This window comes from Lissotriton helveticus, chromosome 5_1, assembly GCF_964261635.1.
Source record: "Lissotriton helveticus chromosome 5_1, aLisHel1.1, whole genome shotgun sequence".
Lineage (NCBI taxonomy): Eukaryota > Metazoa > Chordata > Amphibia > Caudata > Salamandridae > Lissotriton > Lissotriton helveticus.
The window spans coordinates 861,558,054-861,573,927 of NC_136065.1; the positions used below are offsets into that span (position 1 = coordinate 861,558,054).

General features: G+C 47.8%; 1 protein-coding gene across 5 annotated transcripts in view; it reads right to left on the reverse strand.

Annotated features, from left to right (window-relative positions):
• Positions 1-15,874, reverse strand: part of ARHGEF10L (Rho guanine nucleotide exchange factor 10 like) — a 640,241-nt gene that overhangs the window by 205,404 nt on the left and 418,963 nt on the right. For all 5 annotated transcript variants that reach the window (XM_078643336.1, XM_078643335.1, XM_078643338.1 and 2 more), the window contains one exon: positions 386-492. In XM_078643336.1, the coding sequence (XP_078499462.1) occupies positions 386-492 (107 nt within the window). The remainder of the gene's footprint in view (positions 1-385; positions 493-15,874) is intronic.

Sequence of the window (15,874 nt, forward strand, 5' to 3'; positions counted from 1 at the left end):
GATTATGAAAAAATTGTATGTTACTAAACTGGTTGGACAAGGATGGTACAGTATTGCTCTTCACCTATAGGGCATGATATACTCATATGATCGCTAGACCAGTACAAAGTCTATTGCAAATGGTCCAGCACACAGCTACAGAGGATGTCACACATAGAACTGTATTTATGGGTAGAGAAAACGTTGGCACAAGGGTACAAAGATCCCACCATGCAAGACTTGGTGGCCAGGAATGTATTGGCACAAAGATATGGAGCCTGCTGCTTGTAGGAGTGGATGGGGAGGAGAGCACCGGAATAGGTATTCAGCTTCTAATCAATTCTGGACAGTTCGTATTGTTTGGATACCAAGTAGAGGGAAAGCCAGGTTTCCACCCGGAACCCACCTGCTGAGGAGTCAGTCCTTCTGGCATAGGCCCCAGCTCTGGGAGGGGATGCTTGAAATCCAGTGCACTGACCTCCATGAAGCCCATCTCTTCTTCCTCAGAGTCCCCTGAAATTGTAAACATGATATAACATAAGTGACTAAACACATGCTAAAGGATGTATAAATATACAAGACAGGCTTTATGTGCACACACTATCCATGCAGAATCAACCATGCAAACTATTACACGTAAAGCCATTGCGACAGGAACTTGTCTATGCATTAGTGAGGACAAAAGTGGTCCCCGCCACTGAACTCACCTACAGGAGCTCAGTCAGGAATATTAGGAAATGTGGCTTTTCGAGAGCGGAATTTGGAGTAGAACCTGCCTGCGCGAGGGGTCATATTACACTCATACAAATGACCCGTACCCTACTCCTCCCAGAAATCAATGTTTCTGTTATAGTATCTGGGACGGCAACAACAGTGAAATATACATACCAGGTCCAGAGCACACGTAAAGAGTTCACTGCAAAGTAATCACAAATGTAGGAGAAATAAGAACATGGCTGGCCCATGTTCTTTGGTTCTCCTCTTGAAGGAGGACCATGATTTCCCATAAAAAACTATGAATAACAACTATTGATGTTCGATCTTATTTCTCCTACATTTGCGAATACTTTGCAATGAACTCTTTACGTGTGCTCTGGACCTTGTATGTATAATTCATAGAGTGGGTTTTACCCCATTCTTTTTCAGGGGTTTTGGCTTCCCCCTGACCAAGCAGCACCGTTCCATACATGTATTTCTCTCCACTTTCACCGCTACCTGTTGAGCGCCAATTATTTCTGAATTACTACAAAACCCTTCACCGAAACCTCACACAACGACAGTGAAATGCACTGCCGGGGCAAGGGTCTTACGGGATGCCTAAAACAGCAGTCAGTTGGACCTCATCCTAGAGGGAAAAAAAACTCCTCCTGCGATAAAGACTAAGGGGTTAAATAAAGGAGGCTCCAGAAAAAATCCAGAGATCTGCCTTATACATAATGCATTCATGATGAAATCTATAGAGCTCTCTTGCATTGAATGCTTTCTAAGGGAAATCGAGAGTGTCCCCTTGCATATAATGCAATCCAGAGAAAATCACTAAATCCAGAGGAACTCCAGAGAGCTCCATATATATCACATATTTCTACTTTGAAAACCTACCTTGACCTAATCAATGAAGAGAAGTAATAAAGGGAATCACCTGAAAGTGTAATCATTAAAGAAATACCTAAAAGGACAGCAGGAGAGTTGTACATGCCCAAAACCTGATGGGATGGTCTTTGGGGATCCAAGAGCCAGAATAAGGGAGCACCGTACTCATGGCACTGCACTCCAGAGGCGCAGAGCAACGCACTGTCGCAAGAGCTCGGAGCGCCTAGCGGCTATAAGAGCCTTGCTTCTCACTGCTATCAATGCCGTTCTATGCTGACAGAGCATCTCACAGCTCTACAGCCGAATGTAAAGACAGCAAACCAGCCGAGACCACAGCTGGTGCTCTTACAAGTTGCCTCTGATGTGGCTTGTGGTTTCGGTTGTGTAATGTATGGAGTTTCCAGTGATAATCTATTGCCAAAGACACTTCATGAAAGATATCAGGAACCAAAACTGCATGTAGTGAAGACACAGGCAACAGTTCCCAGTATAGTATGGTAGGTCAAAAGGTATCCCTGGGCCCTGCATAGAACAGGACAATGCATTTGAAACTGTGCCTACGCAAAGGAAGCCGCATGGACTTGTGTGGAACCACTGGGCTCTTATCCAGTATCGTTTGTAATTCCTCATTGCAGTGTTGCAGCAAAGACCCGAAAAACAATACAGTGTTTACTTTGTCTATGAAGTTGATGTAATCAACTGCATCTTTCAGTGGGTCTTCTGTATTAGGAAGGTACAGTGGCACCCTGTAATATCGCAAAGGTGTTCCACAAGCCGCTAGAGTGTCCCTTTCTACCGACCTATGGGTCTTATTACGAGTCTGGCAGCCCATGGACCACCAGACTTCCGGTGGTCCAACTGCCGGATTCTGGGTCTCTGAGACGTTCCATCGGTGGACCGTCGGCTGTGCCAGGGAACTGCTGATTTCTGGCATTGGCGCAGCAGAGGGGAAATGCAATATGCAGAGCGGGACTGCCCCGAGTTCCTCCGCCGCTGGCCTTTTCATGGCGGTGAGCCTGCCACAAAAAGGCTGGCGGTGGAGGAACAGAGGGGGCCCTACAGGGCTCCCATGCACCCCACACCATGGGGATTCATTCAGGGGGGCACATGTGCCCCCCGTCTGCTTGTACCCCCAGTTCCAGCACGGCATGGACTTCACAGTCCATTCTGTGCTGGAACAATTTTGCTGTTCCTATTAGGGTGGCCTTTTTCTGGGCAACGCAGTGGGAAAGGCAAAAGGACCATCCGCCTGCACGAGTTGAACTAGAAATCAGGCGGGCAGTCTTTGAACCGCCAAAGTCGTAATCTGGCCCTATGTCATCACGTCGAAATCAACTACAATGTAATCTGGACCAGCAACTAGGAGTGACAAACTATTTTGTGAAATGCAAAATAGGCTAAATTTACCCGTTTCATTATTTTGTGTGCGGAGCAAAATTAGACTTCAAAGACCACCGAGATTCGCTCTGCAATTTAACATGAGACAGGCAGATTTAGTTGTCTGTGCACTTAGGCCCCGATTACGACTTTGGCGCAGTTGCATCGGCTCTACTCCAGCGCGGCTGCATCAAAGCTGCATGAAGACTGCCCACTAAAGGCTTTTTAAATAATTGGCAGGCATTTCCTTTGCCGTTTCCACAGCGGTGCCCATAAAATAGCTACTGCAATTAGAACGTTAAAGGAAGTTCCAGCAGAGCATGAACTTAAGGTCCATGCCTTGCTGGAACTTCTGTGCATGCACATAGGGGGGCACAGGTTGTGCCTCCCTTGTGTGCATCCACAAGGCGTGAGGTACAAGGGGGCACTTTCCTCTCCACCACTGTTTTCATGGAGGAAAGACCTCCATGAAATCAGTGGCAGAGATGAAAGTCATAATATGCTTGGCGGGACCACAGTGGTCCTCTTTTTGTTTAAATGAGCTCAGTAGTGACCGTCCACACGTATTCCGAAGCAAGCGCGTATGTAAACTAACACTACACTCTGGAGTGGAGCTTTAATTTGAATTAAAATATAAACGTAATAAAATAAAATAAAAACTCACAAATGCAGAGTGCAGAAAATAAACACCACACAAAATTATCTACAAAAATGTTGACCGGTTAAAAAATCTCAGATCCTGACAAGCCTTTTTACTATCACTTGAGCAACTATCAGTAAGTGTTGTTTTCGCGTTCGGGCACAGGTCAAGATTTCTGGAGGTGCAAATGTCTGTATGTCTTTAATTTTGAAGTTTACACTTAAGTCGTTTTTGGAATGTATGCTTCTGTAATCTGTATCTTCACCAGATACTGGACCAGTCTGATACACTGTCTTCTTGACACACTTCATGGGAGTGGGGGAGATGGCCTGCTGGCACGCTATCTCATGACTGGATTTACTTCTCTCCAAACTCACCTCATGAGGATTTCAGCTCGGGGAGAGAATGTGGTCTCTAGAAATTCCAATCACAACAGGACTCCTTGGAAATGGCCTACGAAGCACACTATGCACCGCACATAAAGGGCATCAAATAGAAATGAAACGCTGAAAGAAAAGGCTGGCTGATACTGCACTGGGTGGTCAGGTTCAAAATCAAGGCCTTCACCACCCTGACCTAAGTAAGTCCTTCCTTTAAAAGGTGAAAACTCCCCTGTGATAAATTGGAACGCAAGCCCCATTTATTACTAACCCACCACCTACAACAATTGCAAGTGGAATTCTCCACATCTCCTCTGGTCTGAATGGCAGTATTCGATGTATTATTGAATGTATCTGAATAGTGATTCTGTCGGTTTCTGCTCTGCCTCTGTTCTATACACGTCATTGGTGTGGCAGCTTCCTCCGAGGTTGACACAATGCGGGACATCCTGGTTACGGGCTGCGAAGCACAGTAGGTAGGACAGCACATAGTGCCTTGTCCTCGTCGTGGATGGCCACCACACAACGACATGTCACTGGTGCTCAACCTCCCCTTGTAACTCTCACTGCAGCATCAGGTCAAAGCCATTGATTCCATCAAGCACATGCATGGTAGTTCCAAGAGGAAGATAGTACATGTGCCTCTCTTGACACTAAGAAACGGAGTAGGAGGATATATTTGCCCCCCAAAAAATGCAAATTGAACTATATAAGCACGATTGTCTGTCAAGAGCTATCTTTTTTGACACACTACTACCAGGAGAAACAAGCACTTACAAAGCCCAATGTTTTGGTTTTTGTGTAGTGAAAACATTTTACCAAACTTCAGTAGCACACATGTAGAGCACATGAGATACCAGTGCCAGCATTCCTAACACTCAGAATGTGCACAGCACAAGCAGCAGTGGTGCATGCTTGCCTCACACACAATAAAAAGGTAGCATGTGCAGTAGCCCTTGCACAACTACTCCCACACAGAGAAAAGGTACAGTAGAAGCAGCAGTAACACACACAGTGTGGAGGCACCGATGTATCAGGACAGAGGCGGGCCAACCTGTGGGTAGAAGGAACACGCGCCTGTCACCGAGTAACTGGGAGCTGAGACTCCTAGAATACAGGCTAAAATATGGACAAATTAAACACTTCTTGCACACATGTATGTTGCATACAGGTGGCACACATCTACTTTCTTGATGACATCCAGTCTCTGTAGTCCTGGTTAACGGTTAAATATCATTCACACTCTGTTGGTCATAAGTGGGTGTATGGGTACGGGCACTAGTGTTGCGGTCGAGGACCTGGCTCTCTATCTACTCACTCTATTAGGACTGCCAGCCTCGGATTCCTCATCACGGAGCTTGACGGAACGTCACGCACGCTGCAGCCTGGACCTGGAGGCCCGCTGTGCATCTCCCCGAATTCGCATGGAATTCCAGCTTGAGGCGGGAGCAACCGGGGTCGGTCGTGTCCACCGCCCACCCACTCCAGAGGCCCGATCGCGGGAAAGGGGGCACCCGGGAGGCTGAATGGAACACCCCCGTGGCCGCAAGGGACTGGCGCCATCTTCCTACTCGATTGCCCGTCCTCTCGGCTCTTGGTAAGCCCTTCCTTACCTTTTTGTAGCCTGGGATCTTTAATAAGCTGCTCAGGGACATAATTAAGCCTGGGGGCCTGACTATATTCATCGCTGAGGGACTGAGAGGCGGTAAGGAGCTGTTGAAGCCGGGCGCCTGACTTTAAAATGGCGCCCGGTGGAGGCGCTTCATAAAAACGAAGGCAACACCTCGCCTGACGGCCCCCAGAGCAATGGTAACTGGCAAAGGCATATGCAGCACGAACGTGGACTAGCCTGTAATCTGCTGAGACACAAGGGGAGAAAGTACAGGGGAAAAAAAAAACAGAACAAAAAGGAGTGACCAGGCGCTGCGGAATGGCTACTCCCTGTCCATCCCCCATCCGGCCTACCCATCAGGATACTGAATCTACGAACTTACCTCTGACCGTGGAGACCTAGCTTTTTGACCGATGCCCGGGAGCTACCTGATAGCTAAAGAGGAGATGGCCTGTGGACTTCCCCCTTGGCCGTAGCCTACCCAGCCGGACTTTGAGCAGACTTTCCTTCGTATCTCCGTCGCATTCTCCCTCCTACCCTTTTACCCTACCCCCTTTGCCCCCATGCTCCATCTATCTTGTCCCCTTCTCTCTAAATGTTTTCCTTTTGAGACCTAGCTATTTGACCGATGACCGGTGGAGCTACCCAATAGCTATACAGGAGATGGGCTGTGGACTTCCCCCTCGGCCGTCACCTACCCAGCCGGACTTTGGGCAGCCTCTCCTTCGTCTCTCCGTCCTATTTGCCGCCTACCCCTTTACCCTACACCCTTTCCTATCTAAGCTCCACTTATCTCGTCTACGTTCGTGAAATGTTTTCTAGTAACTTGTAACTTATGTAATTTTTTTACTTTGTGGAACCTTATGTAAAGTGCTCTGATACCTCCAGGTCTAGCCAGCGCTATATAAAACTCAAATAAATAAATAAAATTAATAAGTGGCCACTCCAGACCCTACAGTTGTTAAGCAAGGTGTGTACATTTAATAATACATTATGGATCGCTCTTCTTTTGCGTCCGAAACCCTAATTGGTAAATTTGTTCCAAGAATCATTCATTTGTAGTACAAACTTAGAAAGGGCACTCACTTTCCTTTCATTAAAATCATGGACATTGACAACTTAATATTCCTTATAAGTGGGTACCTAACTTTTGCGATCTATATCCAGGGCTCTTAAATTCAAGTCAAGTCAAGAATATTTGTTGAGCGCGCATATCACCCGGAGTTTTCATGGCACTTGCCTACAACTCCACTTAGGCAGAAGGACAAAAAAACAGGGATGCTATAGATGATCAAACAACCAAATTTTTAGTACCTTACTGTTGGAAATGGGATCCCCGGCTGGCCAGGGCTTTCGCCAAAGTCAGTCAGAGACCACCACACCCAAGTCAGGGCAAGGGAGTTACACGCCAAGATAACCCCTACTCACCCTCTAGGTAACGTGGCGCGAGCGGCAAGGCTAAACTTGGAGGCGATGTAAGTTAAGTATTTGCGCACGCACCCCAGCAACAACCCCCAGGCCCACCACAAAGGAAACTCCACACAAGGTTATATAAAAATAGCCTTTGTATTACACCAAAACACATTAGATAAAACACACACTTTACAATGTGCCAGAGGCACGGGCAGAATTTACAGGGGATATTGTACAAGACAGGGCCACATGGACCACTGTCAGGAATCAGAAGTAGCACTTTCAAAAATAATACTTTTGCATGTAAAATCACTGTAGCACAAAATAGCACACAACCAGTAATCACTGGTAACCAGGATCTCACTAGCACCACCTGTACTAGGGAGAAAACAACCACCTATGTATCACAATACCTGTAGGGGTGTAAGAGGAAAACACATGATGCAATACATAACATTCATTCAGAGGTGTAAAAGGCACATGACGCATAACAATACATTCAGAGGTGCAAGGAACAGCAACACAATAGCGCAAAATCCACATTCGCCACCACCTGTGGCAGTCCCTGTGTCCCAATGTCAGGGCCTAAACGTGGCAGCTGCCCACAAAGTGCTGGGCAGCTGGGAAGCGATGCTGGGGGGGGACAACGTTGGAGCCTCTCAGGCTCTGCACAAAGCACTTGTTTCCCCTTGAGCCTCGCTGGGCTCTTCACGCTACCAAATGCCTCCTCCGAGCCTCTCTGGGCTCTGAAACACAATGTGGGCACTCAGGAGCCTCTCAGGGCTCAAACCCAAAAAGATGGAGCCTCGTTGCGCCTCGTGGGCTCGAAGAACAAATGCCTCCCTGAGCCCCACTGGGCTCTGCACACAAGGCCTGGAGCCCCTTTCCGGGCTCCGAACACAAAATGGGGGCGTAGTTGGAGTCCCCCTCCTGGGGACTCAGTGAACCAAGTAATGCCCACACGAGCCTCTCGGGCTCTGAAAACAACTGCTGCCCTGAGCCTCGCCGGCTCCAACAACAGGTAAGGCCCCCACGAGCCTTTTCCTAGGGGGGAGGGGCGGGCACCGAAAATGCGCCCCGACGCCCCCTCCCCTCCCGGGCACTCACCGGTCTCTGCAGGCTGCAGCACTTTCTGCTTCGGGCGGCTCTGCACGGGAGCTCCCGCTCCTCGGGGGCTCCCTCCACACTTCTCCCTCCCTCTCCTGGGCTCTCCCTCGCTTAGGGAGCCTGGGAGGGGAGACAAGAAAAGACGCCGGCTTCCGTCCTCACCGGAGCGCGGGGTGGCCTCCCGTCCGCTTCCGGTTGCTTCTCTGTCCTGCCCCCGGCCTGCCTGACTTCCGGGTCGCGGCTGTGGGGGCGGGACTTCTGCCGGGCCGCGCTCGGATTGGCCGGCCGGCAGGAGCACTTCCGGGTCGTCGCGGGCAGCGCGGCGGCCCGTCTCCGGCACTTCTAGGCGGGGGCTCAATAAACCGAGGGCTCCCTCGAGTTTAAGAATAACAGCAAATCACCGGGGCAATGCCGGGTGGGCACCGGCTGAAACAATAAAGCGCCCCGAGGCGCTGGCAGGAAATAGGGCGCGCTCTCAGCGCTAGGGGGCAAATCTAGCACCGCAAATCAAGGGAAGCGCTCCCAGGCGCTCGGAGGGAAATCCTCAGCGCTCCTAGCGCTAGCAATAATCCCAGCGCTTCCAGGTGCCCTCAGCAGGGCAGGATCACAGGGAAAGTTCCTTGTAGGGGGGGCAAGGCTGGGCCCAGAGCCAGCACACTGGGTCTCCAGGCAGGGAGACACCCCAAGTGGCGGTCCTCTGGCCCAGCAGCAGCAGCAGCAGCCCCCTCAGGATCCTGGAAGAGAACAACTTCTGTGGGGACACAGCCCCATTTTTATACAGTGCATTCCTTTGTTCAAGGGTGCAGAGTGGGGGCGGAACCAGTCGCAGCTGGTTCTTGAGTACTCTGTTTACCTCAACCACCCTCTCTATTCACTGGCAGGGCTTGGGTCATTAGACACACCACAGGGGGCGGAGCCAGCATTGTGTGGGGAAAACCCAGCCCATCCAGGACACAGGTACACTCCTCCCACACATCACTCATGCTAATCTCCCACTCACCACCGGGCAGACCCATCCAGACTTCCTGGAGCCTGGCATGCCAGCCAGCTCCAGCCAATCACACGCCAGCACCCTCATAGCACACGTACAGCCATGTCTAGAAATGGCGCTTCTCTACTAGACACATACATGCTGCATACACCATCTCGCAGCATTCACTCTCACGAGTTCACACATACCAGACTCAAGCCTGTACACCCCACGCATCAGGAACTACCAGGGACACATACATTCCCCATGCATTCCTATGGGCGGGCAGGCCTAGCTCAGCACATGCACTCAGAGTGCGCACGCACTTTCCACTGGGACACAGTGAAAGTGCGCAGAATCCCAAAAATCACCATTGCCAGGTCACCATTCCAGGCAAAAAGTCTAGGGGTGAACCTGCCCTAAGGGCCAAAGTCCAACACTTACGGAATCAATTGTGATCTGTAACAGAGAGTAAGTGAGATGGAAGTTTATTCTAGAGAGTGGGTGCGAGGAAAGAAAAGGGTCTCCCGCCATTCCTGGCGGTACGAACTCTACATGGGGTAAGAAGAGATTTGGTGCTTGACCTGAGCGTCCTAGTTGGCTGGTACCAGCAAAGTTGTTTTGCGAAATAGCTAGGCCCGCTTCCATACATGTTCTTATGCACTACACAGAGGATCTTGAAACGGGTTTGCTTCCTGATGGGAAGCCAGTGAAGATTCTTCAGGCTGGGCGCTGATGGTGACCTAAAAGGAAGGTTCAGTACCAGTCTGGCGGCTGTATTCTGCAGGACCTGAAGCCTAGAATAGAATTCTTCATTGATCGAGGCCAACGGGGCATTTCCATAATCAATACGGCTTATGATTAGTCCCTGGACAAGAGGCTTCCTCGGTTCAATTGGGATCAATAGAATTTTTTTTCGTAGACTGCGCATAATATCATAACAGATGCTGATTATATGGTTTACACGATTTTTCATTGATAGCTGGTTGTCAATCATTACTCCAAGGTTCCGCACCATTGGTTTTGGAGACGGACAGGGACCAAGATTATGGGGCCACCAGTCATTCGACCAAAATGTGTGTGCCCTGCCGAAGAGAATGACCTCAGTCTTGCTACCATTTAGCTGAAGATGGTTAGCGCTCATCCAGTTATTAATGTGGGTCATACAGTTTTTGAAGCGAATCTTTGTGTCGATGGGATCAGGCCCTAGGGTGATCAGTAGCTGTGTGTCATCAGCGTTTGACACCACATCAAAACCATAGGACCTGATCACCTTAGCTAGTGGTGTCACGTAAAGATTAAAGAGCATAGAGCTAAAAATGGAGCCTTGAGGGACTCCCATCTTTACTGGCCGACTGCGAGAGACCATGTTGCCAATCTGTACCGTGGTGGTTCGGTCAGTTAGATAACTTCAGTGCCAGTCTAGGGCCATACCTCTGACACCCATCTCCCAGAGCCCTTGTTCTAGGATGCTGTGGGAGATGGTGTTGAATCACATAACAATCAGAACTCTCAAGTATTCCATTCCCGGATGGAGTTGCTCAACTATTCCAAGACTTTGCTGGCCTTTCTCGGATTTGTAGTTGAGTTTACGTCATTATAAAATCCTGACTGTATGTTTCAGAATGCAAAGATATAACCTGGAGTGGATGAGTTTCTCAGGCATGGATCTGGGACACATTAGAGCTTTAAATGGCAGTCTGCGTCAGACTACCAACATTTTCTCAATAGGGAATATAATGGACACTGTCAGGCAGCTGTGCACAAAGAAGTATCAATAAATATACACGATGTAGAACTGGAACCATAAACGTCTACTGCAAAACCCAAGTAACTGCTTGGACGGGTAGGCCCAGGAACCCCTGGCTCTCTCAGAGTGCAGCATCCACAGCTGTAAATTGTCAAGGTATCAACTGGCTATGCAGCCTTCGCAGTCTACCAGAGCTTTTTACAAACTATTAAACAGATCTCACTCTGCCCCATGTTACCAGTAGTTTTGTAACTAAGAAGCAAAATGACACAGACCAGAATAGAAAGAATCACTAGCTTGCTTAGAAGCAACTCAAACCGGACATGTAACAACATGGGAGCTCTGCTACTCAATGTGTGCAAGGCTCTTGTGGGTGTTCCTACTCAACGTGTGCAGGGCTCTTGTGGGAGTTCCTACTCAACTTGTGCAAGGCTCTTGTGGGAGTTCCCACTCAACTCGTGTGTGCAGGGTTCTTGTGGGAGTTCCTACTCAACCTGTGCAAGGCTCTTGTGGGAGTTCCCACTCAACTCGTGTGTGCAGGGCTCTTGTGGGAGTTCCTACTCAACCTGTGCAAGGTTCTTGTGGGAGTTCCCACTCAACTCGTGTGTGCAGGGCTCTTGTGGCAGTTCCTACTCAACCTGTGCAAGGCTCTTGTGGGAGTTCCCACTCAACTCGTGTATGCAGGGCTCTTGTGGGAGTTCCTACTCAACCTGTGCAAGGCTCTTGTGGGAGTTCCCACTCAACTCGTGTGTGCAGGGCTCCTGTGGGAATTCCTACTCACCGTGTGCAATGCTCATATGAGAGTTCCTACTCAAAGTGTGCAGGGCTCTTGTGAGAGTTCCTACTCAACGTGTGCAAGTCTCTTGTGGGAGCTCTGCTACTCAACGTGTGCAAGGCTCTTGTGGGAGCTCTGCTACTCAACGTGTGCAAGGCTTTTGTGGGAGTTCCTACTCAACGTGTGCAAGGCTCTTGTGGGAGTTCCTACTCAACGTGTGCAAGGCTCTTGTGGGAGCTGTGCTACTCAACCTGTGCAAGGCTCTTGTGGGAGCTCTGCTACTCAATGTGTGCAAGGCTCTTGTGGGAGCTCTGCTACTCTACGTGTGCAAGGCTTTTGTGGGAGTTCCTACTCAACGTGTGCAAGGCTCTTGTGGGAGCTCTGCTTCTCAACCTGTGCAAGGCTCTTGTGGGAGCTCTGCTACTCAACATGTGCAAGGCTCTTGTGGGAGCTCTGCTACTCACCTTGTGCAAGGCTCTTGTGGGAGTTCCCACTCAACTCGTGTGTGCAGGGGTCTTGTGGGAGTTCCTACTCAACGTGTGCAAGGCTCTTGTGGGAGTTCCTACTCAAAGTGTGCAAGGCTCTTGTGGGAGTTCCCACTCAACTTGTGTGTGCAGGGGTCTTGTGGGAGTTCCTACTCAACGTGTGCAAGGCTCTTGTGGGAGTTCCTACTCAAAGTGTGCAAGGCTCTTGTGGGAGTTCCCACTCAACTCATGTGTGCAGGGGTCTTGTGGGAGTTCCTACTCAACGTGTGCAGGGCTCTTGTGGGAGTTCCTACTCACCGTGTGCAAGGCTCTTGTGGGAGTTCCCACTCAACTCGTGTGTGCAGGGGTCTTGTGGGAGTTCCTACTCAACGTGTTCAAGGTTCTTGTGGGAGTTCCTATAAAGTGTTGATTTCCACAATCAGTAAAGTCTTTCTTAAAAAAAAATAGTATTGTGACTAGTTTTCAGCGGATACCCCTCTCTGGGACTTTCGTCTTTGACTTGTAGTGTTTTTTCCCATCAGCGGTTCTTTGCATAAGCTTTTAAAAAACCCAAAGGTTACTCCTCTTACCATCCTGAGAAATCGAACAGCACCTATAACATGGCAAATGCAGTTTAACAGTCCTCTCTATCTCAATCTGTGATTGTTGTTCTTTTGTATTAGGTAGAAATACATGTATTTCCTCTGTTTGTTATCCAGTTGTAAAGTATGCAGCATTATAGCATGCTTCCAAGGGTTTTACTCGCAGTGAAAAGCTCTAAATCGGAGTTGCAGGCCTCAGCTAAACATTAGGCCTCTATAACAAGGGAGAGAGCCAGTAGAAATCTTTAAGCCCAAGACATATAATGCTATTAATAAATTCCACTCACTGAACATTAAATGTTCTACATTAAAATTGGAGAAATATAAAAACAAATATTGGACTAGAAAGTCTATAACAGCCATGGTTAGCCCCGAGCCACTCTATTGTCTTGATTGAACCTCTTAACTAATCTAATAGTTTATGACATTTTTTTAAATGTTTATTAAATGACGTGTTAGATTGCATCCCAGGTGAAAGAAAATTACAAAGAAATAGACAAATAAACAAGAATTTCTTTAAATCAGTACAGATTAAAGTTGAGGTTGTTATAATGGTATATCTCATCTGTAGCAATAGCAGCCTTCAGCAGCAAGGGTAGGCGGGAACCATTTAGCAGTGGCTTCATAAACACACACTTGCATCTGCACCCTTGTCCTCTATGTAGGGCAGGGCTTCCAATGATGTGTCATATCTGATCATTTCAAAAGTAAGCTTTATCACGAGGGATGAGGACCAAGGGGACTGGGAGTCAAATAGGGATTTTCCCTCACCTCACAACGAGTCTGAACAATACATTTAAACTAAAGTGAAATACATAGAAATGACTACAATTAAGTCACAGTTGGTCCCTTAATTATTGAAACCTCAACTCAGAGTGAATTACCTTGACCCTTTAGCCCTGCTCTCTTTCTTTATCCCCTTCCGGATACTCTTTTTCTAATCCAATTACACCAAAGTAAGGTCTGGTAGTAGATATCCTATACTGCTTGCTTTTGTTACTATTACTCGGACAATCGCTAAAGTACAGAAACATGTGTGAGTGGTTAAAATGCAGAAGATCCAATTATTGGTGTAGCAGTGGGTTTGTTGCTGGACAAATCACATCTTAAACTTGCTCTTGATGATATGGCACTATTAGTATCCCTTTTGCTCAATCAAGCTCTATGCCTTGAAGTTCAACGTTTCTGTTTCAATTGTTTGTGTTTAAAAGACCTTTCACACATGACCAGACACCCCCCATGTCCTACTTGACTTCCTTCCTCACTGATCCGGGGTCTTAATTCTGTAACTCAAAATGCAAAGAAGCTCTAACTGCCCTCCATACTAGTAAGAACTCTCTCGCTCACCTTCTGCAAACCTTTGGCCCAAAAAATTACTAATGGATGACTGTGGGCACTGCTAGCAAACACTGAAGATCCACTTCACCCCAGATGTAAGAAGCCTCTGCTTTGATGTCCTGCACAAAACCAACTTACTGCACCATCTGGATAGCTTCTGCTTCAGGTAGTTGGCAACATGCCTGGCCATAGGATTTTGAGCCTGTCAACTGTTTCTAAGCAAATAGAGGAGTATCTCCTGCAGATTATAAGGTCAATAGTCTGGAGGATAGATATAATGGCATAAAAGGAAAGAACTTTCCTTTTCTTTAAAACCCCTCACTCACCAGCCTGGCGGTGACATGCTTCATCATCGGGGTCCACCCTGGTGGCCTAGCGTCACCAGGGTGTGCTTCGACACCTGAACTACAGTGGAGCGGGTTGTGACTGTAGGTGCAAAAAAGAATAAATGTTAAAAATTGTCCTGGTTTAACTCAAAATTAACTTTATTATAGAGTAACTGAACAATGTTAAAAATAATGGTGAGATGATAGTAGGCAAGTTACGACCCACTCATCTCCATATGTGTTGGTGTGCATTGGTCGACATGTTTCTACCAAAGGGACAGTGCCCGGTTTCTTCAGGACCAAAAAACAGGTGGACGGGAGGTATGGGCCCCCTAAAAGGCTCACCCTGCCCTGATCCCCTGTTGAACCCTCCGGCAAATTGCTCGGGGTGTGTGTGCTCAGCTAAATAAGTGAGCAAGCAAAAGAAAAAAGAGACCTGTGAAGAAAAGGAATAAAAGCAAGTATCAATTATGGACATATTTACTCTCCTGTTACGTCGTGGAGTGTCTCTATTTAGTGAATCGTCATGCCAAATAGATATCGTTTAGCCCTCCGGGTGAAAAATGGTGGCATCCGTGGATGCTGAGCATAACCGATTGATCAATATATACGTGCATCGCTGCATGCGTTATGCTTGGTGTGGTTTTAAGCCACCTTGGCGGCGTGCTTATCCGCTAGTAGTTAGCACATCAATCAGGGTGATGGGGCTGTGTTTATTGTCAGGCTGAACACCTAGGTGCGCTTAATAAATAGTGGCTATGAATAAACAGTGCTATGGTAGCGTGCGCTTAGTACGTATTTAGTCGTTTCGTGAAAGTAACCTTAACATTCAACAAACATGACTTGCATACATAGAACATTAAAAGTACACATGGGCATGGTGGCGTGAGTACAAGCTTACTTAATTCAGGGCTCTTATGCGCTTCATCGGGCAGGGCGTAGGCTCTTCGCAACAGATGAACACATTCTGCAATGGCGGAATATATGGGAAAAGGGTTTGAGCGTGCGGCCGGGTTGCGGGAAGAAAGGTGCAGATAAGAAACCATTCCGAGTGAGTGTCTCGGGTGTTTCCGCGCATCCGCAACCCTTTTCCCATATATTCCGCCATTGTGTACTTTTAATGTTCTATGTATGTAAGTCATGTTTGTTGAATGTTAAGGTTACTTTCACGAAACGACTAAATACGTACTAAGCGCACGCTACCATAGCACTGTTTATTCATAGCCACTATTTATTAAGCGCACCTAGGTGTTCAGCCTGACAATAAACAGAGCCCCATCACCCTGATTGATGTGCTAACTACTAGCGGATAAGCACGCCGCCAAGGTGGCTTAAAACCACACCAAGCATAACGCATGCAGCGATGCACGTATATATTGATCAATCGGTTATGCTCAGCATCCACGGATGCCACCATTTTTCACCCGGAGGGCTAAACGATGTCTATTTGGCATGACGATTCACTAAATAGAGACACTCCACGACGTAACAGGAGAGTAAATATGTCCATAATTGATACTTGCTTTTATTCCTTTTCTTCACAGGTCTCTT